This window comes from Ustilaginoidea virens, chromosome 7 (genome assembly GCF_000687475.1).
Source record: "Ustilaginoidea virens chromosome 7, complete sequence".
Classification (NCBI taxonomy): domain Eukaryota; kingdom Fungi; phylum Ascomycota; class Sordariomycetes; order Hypocreales; family Clavicipitaceae; genus Ustilaginoidea; species Ustilaginoidea virens.
Genome location: NC_057322.1, coordinates 268,004 through 280,997, shown reverse-complemented (window position 1 = coordinate 280,997; position 12,994 = coordinate 268,004). Strand labels below are relative to the sequence as shown.

Here is a 12,994-nt window from a genome sequence, read left to right as displayed (position 1 = left end):
TGATAGTTGAATTGTTCTTGATTCATTGAGAAATCTCCAGCTTGCTAAAACAGCTGGAGATGTTCGAAGCCGTGTTTCAGCAGCTTCGAGCATCGAGGCCCAGACAAAAGGACAACAGCTATTAGGAGCTGCAACAAAAGGCCTGTATGCTTCCGCAGCTCCCGTGGCGGCATTTGCCCAACGTCGTCAAGAAGCACTGCTTTCTACGTGTCATCATGTGGCCTATATATCAACTACTTGTCCTCTCGGCCCTCACCGCGAAACAGGCTCTCCCGTCTTCATGCCATGATGCTCTTCTTGTCACTGCTTCCCCCCCTTCAAACTCGAGCGGCCTCACCACCTTGCTACAAAGCAGTGTAATTCTTGCCCTGCTCAAAAGTACCATCATAGTCTATCGCCGCCGTGGAATTGACAATGGTATAGTTGCCGAAGCAGACATAGTCATAATTGCTCAACCTGTAGGCATCTTGCTGGCTCTCTATGAAGTTGCCTAGCTCGCAAAGCCCGTCGAGACGACCGCTCGTCGCGTTGCCGCATTTCCCGCCGCGGATCGTGGCAAGCGGCAAGATTCCGTTATTCAGACGCATCCGCACAAATTTGTGGCTCGAGTTGGAAGCGTCGTACCCGTACTGAGAGGGCGAATACGCGACGCGACTCTGCTCCACTGGCTTTGGGTCGGATTCTGCACAGCCAATTATTTCGGTGATGAGATTCGCGCCAAAGGGTGTGAGGTGCGAAAGGGTGAAGTGGTTGTTGGAGCTGGGAGGAAATTTGTGCAGTGTGGGCGGGTCCTTGAAGTAGTCGAGCGACATTGCTGTGAGAACTGAGATGATAATGTCGTCGTGGGAGAAGTCGGCGTACAACTGCTGGCCCAGCGGAAAGTCGCTCGGGTTGCTGTCGAGGGTGGAGTTGACGGACGAGTTGGATGAGGTGATGTACTCGTGGTTGATGCGCGCCAGCATTTCTTGGAGATATCCTATGCCTTGCGCGCGTCCGGTTGGATTGCCGTAGCTGTACAGGTAGTAGTCTGGGGGCAAGGTTAGGAGGATGACGCCGTCTTCACAGTCGCGGCTGGCGCAGAGACGTACACTGAATATCGAGGACATTCTCGAAACCCGCCCATTCCTCGGCCGTAAACAGGCTGCAAAACTCCGACATGCCGATAAAAGCATACTCGTACGCGCAGGTCATCTGCATGGCATACACGTCATTGTATTCTATCTGGAAGCCAGAGGGCACATAGGCCTGCAATCGGTGAACAGCAGCCCTCAGATAGATCTTCTTGTACGCGTCCTGGTGCGAAGCAGCAATGTTGCCATTGTCGGCGTTGTTGTCGTTGAAACAGCTATCGTACGAGGCGAGGGTGTTGTTCTCGGTTCCCCCTTCCGGGATGATGGTTACGTTGAAGGGGGCTTGCCACAGCGTCAATGACGGATCCGGCGTTGAGTTGAATGAGGGACCGAAGAAGCCCAGCGCCCAGTTGATTTGGCTGTTTTCGATACGAGACTGACCTGTCGTCCGCAACGTCATTCTGGGTCTCGAGCTGCCGTTGCTGGCGAACACGGGGCTGTACTGGAGCTGCGCGGCCGAGGCATTAAACAGGGTGCGGCCGTAGCGGTTCCAGAAGGAGACGCCGGCGGCGAACTCTGTGCCCGCGCCAATGCCGGTGAGAAGGCCTGTGTCGTTCAGGATGTACGTGTACGAGTTGAGAAACTCTAGAGGGCCGCGGAATACCTGGCCCTGGTTGGATTGGGTGGTGAGGTTGGCCACCTTCCGGGCAAACGCCCTTGTTACGGCGCCGTCGATGCTATCTGGGAATCTTTGTGCATGGCGTTGGAGGGTGCTCACGGTTTCCTGCGGAGCAAAAAGCGTCGGTTCGTTAATCTGACGGGCGGGCCGCATCTCCCAAAGCATATGCAGTGCGACGGCCGGCAGCTTACCACTTGACATCCATCTGGCAGTCCAACGTACTGCACGCCAAACGCATTATCCGCATTGTCCGCATAGATGGAAAGTTCCCCCCACAGCCGGTAAATGCTGGGGATATCGGTGACCACTGTTGCGGCCGACTGGGCGACAGCGGCGGCCAAGAGGGCAAGTCTATAGCAAGACGAATGCATCGTGCCAAGGGGGGGCCTGTTGATTGGAACATGGCGGCGAAAGGCGAAAGGTAATCGACGGCAGTGACTGGATTTATCAAGAAAGCAAACGATGCGATTTTTTCCCTACGACCCATAAGACACCTCGATTGCATGCAAAAAGCAATCTGGGTCTCGTGTCGGAAACTCGGCAAGGGCTGGGTTGTGGGCTTCTGCATTGCATCGGCACCTCATTCCCATTTCCCTGGCAACGTGCCGTCGTTGTGGCTGATCGGTGGCTGTAGATTGACCTGGGCGGGGAACAGGATCGCGAACGGAATGAAGACGGGCTGGGTCAATGTGCTTTGGGTTGCCAGCAAGAGGCTGCCGATGGTGCCACGACTCCCAGGAGGATTTTTCTCCATCAAATCAGTCGCCTCGAGCGTTCCGTTCCGTTGCATCACGCCCGTTCACTTGTAGTGGCATCTCGGCAGACTTGTCGAGCACAGGACATGCACTGCTCCGAGACAAGACCATCTTTAGCAGTTGCAGATTCGCAACACATGGCGGCAGATACGTACCAGACCAACGCCATCCTTGTTGACGCTGTGCTTATGCCTCGCTTGGCAGGTAGGCTTGAGGATTTCGACATTCGGACCCGTTTCGAGCGTTTCGAGGTCTGTGGCGACCCACCGTAAGCATAAGCGGGGGGGCGGGATGGGATGAGGAAGGTGCGATACGCAAACCCGCGCCGGAATTGAAACTTGCAGCGGACTAGACCTTAAATAGGCTTCAAGCATAGTCGGCCTTGGCACGTCTTTTTTTTTTTTCCTCTCTGCCAAGATTGAGAATACTCAACAGTGGGGAGAAGAGAAGCGAAAAGGCGCGGTTAATTGCATAGAAAATTCTTCTACTACTCCATACTATGTAAGTAGATGGATTAAAAGCACATCATTGTCCCTCCTGCTGCAGCATCTTGATGCGCAGTTGGCTCTGTGGCCAGGGTCATGAATCATGACGTATCCGTACATCTGCTGTGTTGCTTTTGCACGAGCCGCGGTTTGGAAATAAATGACTCCTTTTCTGATCTCGGCGTTTTCGATCGAGCAAAGCAGGCCAAACGGGTGGGCATTTCATTCAACTCGGCTCACATGGATATCAATTATCTACAATGCCCCTTGGAATAGGCAGAATCAACCCTCTCCATCCACCCGAGCTTTTCTCGCATGACTATGCCTTGCCAGACCGGCCCGATTGCAGAATCCGGCGAATTCTGTCGCATCGGCCCCCACTTTTCATCGGCATGGCTCGCGATGGACTGTTGTCGCGAGTTGTTGTCGCGAGTGTCAAAGGAATTCAGACCCATCGCACGGGGGCAAATGTGGAGATTACTCAGTTTCACGGTAGGCTTCCGGGGTGTTCTGATGGTTACTCAAGGGGAGTCAAGATTCGCGCCTAGGTATGTATATACATCGGCTGTCCGTCTATACTCGAGATGTTACCCGACGTTGATCATGATCTGCAGCACCAACCTACCCGTACTAGTCCCTATGCCGGCGGATTTCATCGCCCTCCTAGGCGCAGGGAGAGCGACGGGTGTTTTACATCCAGGTCGAGCTACATACCATAAGACATAAGACTCGGTATTCATCGCACGCATTACTAATGCGAGGGAAGCAAAAACCGATTCTGCAGCTGCGTTCCTAGGTTAGAACTTTTTAAATTTCCTCGACCACCTGGGCCTCACAGGACGCCGTGTTTGGGCCGGGAGGAGTCTTGGTTTACACTCTTGAAAGTGCTAGAAAAGACTGGTCCGCCACCCAGACGCTACAATACACTGGGTCAGGAATGACCGGATAATCATACGAAGCTTGACGAGTTTACCCCCCACCCTGTGATACTAACGTACAGTTGGAAACATGGCCAAGATGCTTTTGTTTAATAACTCCCGATGATGGGCCCAGTGCCCTATTTCCAAATCGCAGCCGAGGGAACGCTGGAAATCCCGAAACTCTAGAAGTTGTATAATTAGCTACGCGTAAATTTCGCGGTTTTCCAGCATTCCAGGCAGATGGAGAGGCTTGGCCAAAGCTGTGCCACCGCTATCACCGATGATGCTGCCAATGCCGCGGTGGTGATTTACCGAAAGGTGACACCGCTCTTGATGAATGACGCGGGGTATTTGGAATATCCAACCACTGTTGAAGCTGCCGCGATTGATGCCTCTACTTTTATCAACTGCATGTCGCTGACGTATGGCTTCTATTCATTCACCGTTCACCACAACGGCTTTTTGGAAATTTTTTTCGGGCCACCATTTATTAGGAAGATACCCCTCCTCTCCCCAAATATCGAACCGGGTCTGAAGAGTCATCTCAAGACGCAATACGGGAAGCCATCCCCCTTACTCTCCCACATGTTTCCAATCTGGGCTTTGCTTGCTCTCCCTCTGCCCGAGATCTGACAAGATTAAGCGCAATCTCATGAGCGCCGCCACCACTTACGCTTTGCGTAACTAAACCTGACAAGGGATCGTCCCAAGCAAGGTCAACGGTAAAATTAGGTTCACCGTACCCATGGGTGCTCAGCGGTACCCAATAATCTAACAATTGCCTTCTCAGCTGATTCAACTAAATGAGACGCTTCTCTTTTAGCGCAATGGGCAATTGCCAGGGAGCCTAATTAGCACACGGAGTCCCCGGAATTCCTTGTGTGTTCTTGCCTGCTAGCGGGCACCCACGGGCCTTGGGACAGTAGGCCGAACGATGTTGCACACCTTGCTTCCGAGTCTGGAGTCCCACACGATCAGATTGATCAAGACAGAACCTGTAAGAGGCGTTCAAATTTGACATTTGGTCCTTCATGTAAGATGCTAGCTGGTTGTGCGACGCTGCAACCGGCCCAAAACGGCTGCTAGTACAAGCTACCACTGCACTGGGCCCTATACCCGCACCTCCGGCATTGTCCAACTCAGGGCCATGACTTGGTACACCGTACTGTATGTAGCCGACCTAGCCGCGGCACCTTGCAAAACCAGCATCCCCTCCCGAGAGCCAGGCCAGGAAGCCAACACAAACCAATTGCTAGCACTTGTTCATGTCCAAACGTGGTCGTCCCTGCTAGCAAATGGGTGAATACGCGTTTCTGCTTAACGAGCAGGGAAAACTGCTATGGCTGGGTGTGGAATGGAACTCAGCTCCACGGATCAAGATGGAGCCAACGAACGGGGATAGGATGCATCGTCCTTTTGTTGGTTATAAAGCTCAAAGGGGCGAGGCCTGTGTAAAGCCCGAAGTGGGTCATTGGCATTTGCTTTGCCGGCAGCTTCTTCTAGGCTTCCAGCTCAGCTAGCCCCTGCACGAATCATCGGGTCAATCTGGTGCGCTGGGAACGCGGGAGTCGAGGAGTTGCTCTGGGCTTGGAAAGGACGGGCGGGACGGGGACGGGACAATGCACGACCCCAACTCTGCGTGTAAATAAAAAAAATCGTCCCTCTCCCGACTTTCCGACTAGAAACCAACAACAAGTAAGGCTGGCAAAAGTGATGAGATAGGTCAGCTTCCCGAACCGCATACTTGATATGACAATGCCAGTCACAGTGTAATGCCGGTTGATAAGAAGCGGTGGGGAGGGGGGGACGGTGAGATAAAGGCCTTGAATTTCAGGGACGGAAGATTCTTTGGCGGGCATTATCAAAAGCATGCGACGTAGTACCTCTCCGGAAATAGGGGCCGCAGGCGTGAGGAAGCCAGCCGATCGAACCCGGCATCAAGTTTTCACAGCCGCGGCATCGAGACACGGGCACTTGAAAATGAACGGCGAACCCCCAAACCAACCTCGAACAGCGCCGACGTACGGGGAAGCTGAGCCTACATCTACATTAGGTGGTCGGGCCACGGCCGGGATGATAAACGGGGTTTGCCGGTATTTCATCTCGGTCCCAATTCAACTACCGAATCTAGCTCGTTGCGCTGCCCAGTCGTCTGCCACGGTAATGCGGCGACCCTCGCGCTTGTCGTTTTGCAAAAAGGAAAAAAAACAAGAAAAAAAACAGGACCATCGGAGATGAAGCGGAATCCGGCTCCAATCCTGCTTTGTAAAAACTTTGACCGTGTGTGTTGGCCAACTCGTCGTCGTTTTGCCATCATGGCCCGAGCCGTCTTGTAACAAGTCACATGGCTGCTGTGGGCGTCATCGCACCACCGCCGTCGGGCAGCCCGATTTGCCTCGGAAATTCCTTGCGAGGGCGAGCCAGCTGGCTCTGAGGTCCTGGTCCCTGCCAGGGTCTGGAGCGATTGGATGACGGACCTCGCTCGACCCCCGGGTACATAGTACTGTATTCCGTAGCAGCGCGGTCATATTTAGCAAACATTCCACCAACAACGGTCCGAGGTCCCCCGGCCCAAAGATCAGGTCTGCAAGGACGCCATCGGATTGATCTGATTGATGTCTGTCTGTTGGTCTTAACCGTCTGTCCTCCCCGCGCCCGCCGCTCCGGAACGCCGATAGTGGCGCGCGGGCACAATCTCGCGTACGGAGCCGATCAACCATGTCGAAAACCCCCATGACACCGGGGTTTCAGTTGGGTCTGGTGGCCAACTCACGGCGATCTGATGCCGACCGTAGCCCTTTCTGTTGTCTGGTCGCAACGCGCCGACAAGAGTTCACCGCGTGCACGAACACGGTCAAGAAAAAAAAAAAAAAAAGAGAGAGAAGGAAGGGGGGAAAAGGGGGTCCCTTATGGTTTCCGTCCTTGTACTGGCCAGTTGGACGGAGCCATGACACAACCTTGAACCACGTGGGCGTCCATCACAGTGCTCGCTCTACCCGCTCTGCCCGCCTGTTATAGGTGGCGCGAGCGATAATCGACAATGCAAAAGGCGGTAGTGCGGGAGGGTACAGGTCAACCGACCTATGCCCCCCCCTTGTCATCCGACCCCCCCATAATAACTTAACTGACCTGACCATTGCTGTGGGCTATATTCTTAATATAATTGGTTTACTAGAGAATAGTGGGTCAAGTCACTTTATATAGAAAAACATATAAAAAGTACTTTCTCTGCTATTTTACTAGGTTCTTAGGTAGGGGTACCTACCTGTAAAAGAAATTAAAGAAGTCACTTTATATATAAAAATATATGGAAAAGTACTTTCTCTTATGTTTTACTAGGCTCTTAGGTAGGGGTACTACTTAGAAAAAAGAGAGGAAGTCACTTTCTATAGAATAGTCTATATAAAGGTACTTTATTTATTTTTAATACTAGGTTCTTAGGTACCTAAGGTAGGGATACCAAATAAAAATATAATAGAAGTCACTTTCTATGGGAAAATATATGTAAAGATACCTATAGTCTAGTGGCTACTGTAGATTAAAGGATCTACTACTCTTTATTAGCGTATCTCTATATTAGGAAAGAGCATTGGTCAGGTCAGTTAAGTTATTATGGGGGGGTCGGATGACAAGGGGGGGGCACAGGTCGGTTGATATGTAGTCTCGTAGTGCGGTGCCAGCGGCTGAGCCAGGGACAACTCCAACAGCGACGATACGAGGGCACGGTCCCCCGCAACCAGCGGGCAGGGCCGTCCGGCGGCACACACCGCTCAACGCCCCCAGACCCTCGCTCGCTGGGTGGCGGCCCCTTGCCTACCTATGTACATACTACCTTACCCCAGCGTGCAGTCGTACCGTACTGTACTGAGGCTATTGCTGACTGACAATGTAACATTGATTATGTCTGGTCACTTCAATGTTAGTATGCCAGTCTGGGTTGGCATCCCGAGACAAAGGCCAATCCTACATGTATCATGTATGCTGGTTTTTGTTTCCCATCCCCCGCTTGTTAGGTGTAACCCTCAAAGTCTGAGAGAACGAACAACAAGTCACTGTGCATCGCTGTCGGCTGCGATGCAACCATTTGAAACGGTCCTGGTTCTATCAACCATCGTCACCACCGCCATCCCCGCCTTCTTCCCTTGTACTTTTCTCATCCCTCTTACCTACGTAAATGGCGTCCAGGTCGAGGATCCCCATATAATAGAGTAACTCGAGTTTCTGTGCGCACCACCGGCTGCTAGAACATAATCCTCAGCCTTACGACGCAAGCACGACATGATGACCAGGGCTGGTTGGCATGTCTCTCCCCTCCCCCTTCTACCAGCAACAAGATGCGCAAGTCAACAGGGCCTTGCAGCATTGTAGATAGCAACCTAGTCCGGGGTCCAAGCTCTGCCGTCTGAGCGGCGACAGCACATGACGATAAGTCAACAGTCCTTTTATTAAAGATGGGTCGCCGGCGCGCTAGGATTACCCAGCGCTGTGCGTTCGGCTTCGCCTGTGGCCGTTGGCCGGCAAACAACCCTCCCCCCCCCGTAAATAGTTCAAAGCGTCAAGAGTCAAGAACCATGCCATGCCCAGTCGGGTGCAAAAACATCAACCGACCGGGGGCTGGTCCGTCCAGTAAATGCTCGATATATGACTGCCGCCGCAGGCCCTTAGCCACCGAGCCTTTGCTAGCTTTGCCTTCCCCCTCGTCGTCGTCGTCCAGCATCACACCCTTCGCGCAAAATCGCCAAGATGATAGACCTCGCGGCGGTGTACCTCGGTGTCTTCATCGGCGTGTTTCCCATCACAATGTCCAAAATCATTCGCCAGACCCGGAAAATCGTCTTGCAATCACGGACCTACCAAAACGCCTACCTCTACATGATATGGATAGAGGCCATTGTCAACCTCGTCTTCACCATCATCACCTATCTCTATCTGATCAAGATCATTCCCGGATCCCTGGGCTTCTACTTGGGCACTGGTAAACATCGCCACACACCCAGCCCGTTCTTGGCCGAAGGTCCCCCAACCGGCCGGCGATGCTAACAGGTAGATGTAGCGGGACTATGGGCCATCCAGACGCAGCTCCTCTCGCAAATCATCGCAAACAGAGTCGGCCTCATCATGGTCAACAAGAAAAAGGTCAAGATGATGAAGCTGGGTCTCGCCGGAGCCATCCTCTGCGTCAACATTGCCGTCGCCGTCATCTGGCCCGCCGCCTACGATGACCACGCCACGCCCGCGCAAATCGAGCTCAACAACATTTTCGAAAAGGCGGAAAAGTCCTTCTTCTTGGTGGTCGACCTCGGGCTGAACATGACCTTCTTGTACATGGTCCGCTTCAGGCTGATTGCTCAGGGATTGCACAAGTACTGGAAGCTGTTCAATTACAACATCGCCATTGTTGGCGTGTCTACTGCCATGGACGCAGCTCTGCTGGGCATGCTGAGCTTGCCCAATCCATACCTGTATGCAAACGCCGTCGCCGTCGCGTCCGTCGTCCCCCCCTCCCCCCCAATCCCCGCTGACTAGTCTGGGCAACACTTAGTTATGTTCAGTTCGCGCCGGTTGTGTACATTGTCAAGCTCAACATCGAACTCACCATGGCGTCTCTCATTGCCAAGATTGTCAAGCGATCCGTCAACCACCGACAGTTCAACAATCACCAGTCCAGCAGAAACAAGGGAAGGATGTACGCCAAGGTTCAAGACCCCAGCGGTTGCGTCGTCACCTCTTCCAGTAACGGGAATCCGAGCGACACCTATGGTAATGACGTCGAGATCCAAAAGGAGGGTAACGAAAGTAACATACCGCTTGCCTATTTCCCCGGAGAAGCTGGCATCATGAGAACCGTCACGACGACCGTAATCACGGAGGCAAACCGCGAAGATAGGTTGAACACTTGACTTGCAAAGAAACAAGGATTACTTGGGTTAGCGTATTTGACTGCACGAAATTTCCTCCCATATGTCATTGGCCCGAGCGGCGTATTTTAATTATATAGGTTCAATGTTGTAATTCCGACTAACCACTCGCTGGCATCCTGGATCGTGGCAAAATTCAAATAGCTACATGGCCGTGAAATTGAAGTGACAAGTACAAGCCCTCCCTCCCGTGGAAGTGCACAACAGACACCGCTCCATGACTTTTATTATGTCTACATGAATAACGAGAGTTCGACAGCGGTCTTAACGGCTATGAACCGAGCAATCTCTTCATCTGAAGATTCTCTAAATTCAAAAAAAAATTTCAGCTTCATTATCATCATGACTATTACTATCTTCATTGTTATAGCTAATCATCTAAAAGGTGATAGGAAAACTATCAGTCAATACTTAAAAGGTAAGAACCCTTTGTTATATAGAGAAGATAAACACGTTTATGTTAATGATAATAACCCTAAATTTGAGAAAATAAGTTGATATAAAAATTCTTGTTCGTTTAGTATAGTGTTCTCCTAGTGCTGATCCCCCTTATCTTTGAATTTTAAATTTTTTTTTGGTTATTTATGTAAGGATAAACAAGCTAAAGCTGGACCGATTCTATAAAAATTAAGAAATAAAAAGGGTAATGCTATTCGAGGTGGGCCTCAGCACAATGGCACCAGCGCTCTGCTTCCGCCCCCTCAACCAACGAACTCCTTCCCGTAAAGCGGTGGATAGTATCCTTTGGCGGGTTCACGCTCATCAATCGTACCATTCCAGCAGTAGCGACTGAAGCACTCCTTGCATTTGCTCGGTAGCGCAGTTTTTGTCCGCTCAAGACTGCGCTGAATCATGGCGCAGCTGACGCAGACGGGCCAGTCCTGGTCGCGAGCGCCGTTGAGCTGGGTAGCGACAGCCCAGCCGTTGGCAATCAGTGCGTCTCGCATGGTGTTGCTAACCGTCAGGGAAAACGTCGAGATGTTTGACCGAAACAGATACGGGTAGTTTGGCAGGTAGACGACCAGAGGGGCTGGGGTGCTGGTGTTGGCTGAATTGCAACCGAAAAAGGTTGGCCGGGTATTGAGTCCCAGGTTGACAAACGTGTTGCGGCCGGGGATGACGGGAAAGCTGCCCGTGCCGCCGGACACGGGCCTTAGCGAGCGCTGGTACGTGGTCATGGGCGACGAGCCATCCGGCCACGAGTTTCTGTCCGCAGTCGAGTCCACAGCAAACACGACGTCTACTTTGCGGCTCGGCTGCAAATGCGGAAGGAAAGGGACGTTTTGCTCGTCTACTCCGCCATCAACAAGCGTGAGACTATCCGCGCGCGCGGCCTTGTTTGCCGCCCTGTTCCAGCCTCGGAATGGGTTTGGCCCCCAGTCGGCAATGTCGTAGTTGGCAAAGCTAAGCCCCCTTAGGACCGACACGACCATCTTGACCGTGGACTTTGGCACATCGGGCGGGACGTACTGGGCGGGGTTATCCCGGAGGCGCAAAACAATCTGGTTGAAGAGACTGCTCGAAGTTCCCATGACGTACCCTACATTATCAAAGCCAGTTACGCAAGGCTCCTGACTGGGGATTTTGCCATTGTCAAAGTTGGACCCTACGTATTTGAGAGGCACGAATCCGTTGAGCACAGAATCCGACGATCCCAGCTCCCAGGGGTTGATTTCAAACATCGCATCGTCTAGAGTGGTGCGCTTTTGACCGGGTGCGCGACTGTCGGCGACGAGGATAGGGAGGGGAGCTCCTCCGGCCGCAAAATCGGGCATTTCGGCGATGGACGAGAAGCTAACGCCCGATCCGCCGTCCTTTGCATCCACCAGTTGGTATGACAGCATCCGGCCCCAGTAGTCGGTGATTGTCCGTCGATATCCCTCCTTGTGCTTCTTGCGTACTTGCTCAAGGAAAATGAGGGCGTAGTACTCCGATGTTGTCATACCCGCGGGACCTACGTCTCGTTAGCATACGCCTTTGCAGAAGTACGCTCCGTCCAAGCATCCAGTAGGAATAGTCTCGGACCTTTCAGTATAGACCGTCCAAACTGCCAGATGCGTCCTGAGTTGACAGCAGCCTGTATGGTCGTAAAATTGTTGGCGTAGATGCTGCCGACAAGCCAGCCTCCGCCCGACAAGCCCGACAGGTACGTTGCGCTCTGTAAAAGACCTCCGATGTTGCCTTTGGAAGTACTTCCTGGAGATCTGCTGTCGAAAGCAGCGACGGCTCCAGCTCCAGTGAGCATGGCCCGGTAGCCGCCACCAGAAACCGCGATACCGATGTTGGGTAGAGCCGGGGAGTCGGGCCCGACTCCGCCGAGGTATTTGTCACTGTCGAAGCCGGGAATGGCGTTTCTTTTGAGAAAGTCTCTGATGTGGGAGATTGTCTGTTGTCGGCGTTTTGGAAGCCATGCCTTTTCCCGCGGACTCAGCGAGGGGCCGCTTCGTACCTCGGGTCGGCTGCTCGGACACTTGTCAGATGCGGGAGCATATCCACGCTCCTGAATGGTGGCTATCTTTATGGCGTCTAATCATTTATTAGAAGTGGCTTGAACAAGTAGACGGCGGGTTTTTCTGAAAGCCATACCGCTGTCATGTGGTTCGATGGCAATGTTGACGGCAGCCGCGGCGCCAAGCGAGGGAAATGCACCTAGGCCGACGACAGAGGCGGCGAATAGAAGACGCATGAGCCGGCTCATGTTGTCTCATCAGGATTTCCAACTGATTGGTCCGACAATTGGATGCTGGACCCGAAGGAAAAACAAGTCCGCAGTTGCCAACAAAAGAATGAGGGGAGGAGATGGCCCTGACTGTCAAGACGAGAGCAGGACTCTGCCATATGAAGGGCTGGGGTCGCCGAGCGTTTCAGCCCTGGAGAGGAATGACAATTGTCTTTTTCGTTTCTTTCCTCTCATGATGGCCGGGCGCTTCTGGCAGTAGCCGATTGCGGTGTTTGGGAATCGGGGGCGCCGTCCGCATGGCATAGCATGGTGGAGCTTTTGCAGCACGTTGTGCGGGCGGGTAAGTGGGTGGGTGTTAGTACTGGCGCGCTAGGTTTATCGCCGAGACGATCGACTCCACCAGACAGTTGACCATTTGAATTGACCCCAGGTGCCCTTTGCTACGATTGTCTTGTAATCATATGTTTAACTGGTGATATGTAACGCG

At 52.7% G+C, this 12,994-nt stretch overlaps 3 protein-coding genes across 3 annotated transcripts; 1 reads left to right on the top strand and 2 right to left on the bottom strand.

Annotated features, from left to right (window-relative positions):
- Window positions 1–344: 344 nt before the first annotated feature.
- UV8b_07696 (uncharacterized protein) lies at window positions 345–2,120 on the bottom strand (the record flags this gene model as incomplete). The annotated part of the gene is made up of 3 exons (XM_043145193.1): window positions 345–1,027; window positions 1,089–1,854; window positions 1,941–2,120. The coding sequence occupies 3 exons, from the start codon at window positions 2,118–2,120 to the stop codon at window positions 345–347; spliced, it is 1,629 nt and encodes a 542-aa protein (XP_043001128.1).
- Window positions 2,121–8,652: 6,532 nt separating this feature from the next.
- Window positions 8,653–9,809, top strand: UV8b_07695 (uncharacterized protein; the record flags this gene model as incomplete). Its single annotated transcript, XM_043145192.1, has 3 exons — window positions 8,653–8,884; window positions 8,963–9,371; window positions 9,452–9,809. The coding sequence occupies 3 exons, from the start codon at window positions 8,653–8,655 to the stop codon at window positions 9,807–9,809; spliced, it is 999 nt and encodes a 332-aa protein (XP_043001127.1).
- Window positions 9,810–10,528: 719 nt separating this feature from the next.
- On the bottom strand, window positions 10,529–12,525 carry UV8b_07694 (uncharacterized protein; the record flags this gene model as incomplete). The annotated part of the gene is made up of 3 exons (XM_043145191.1): window positions 10,529–11,781; window positions 11,853–12,353; window positions 12,414–12,525. 3 exons carry the CDS (start codon window positions 12,523–12,525, stop codon window positions 10,529–10,531), a joined length of 1,866 nt encoding a protein of 621 aa, XP_043001126.1.
- Window positions 12,526–12,994: the final 469 nt, after the last annotated feature.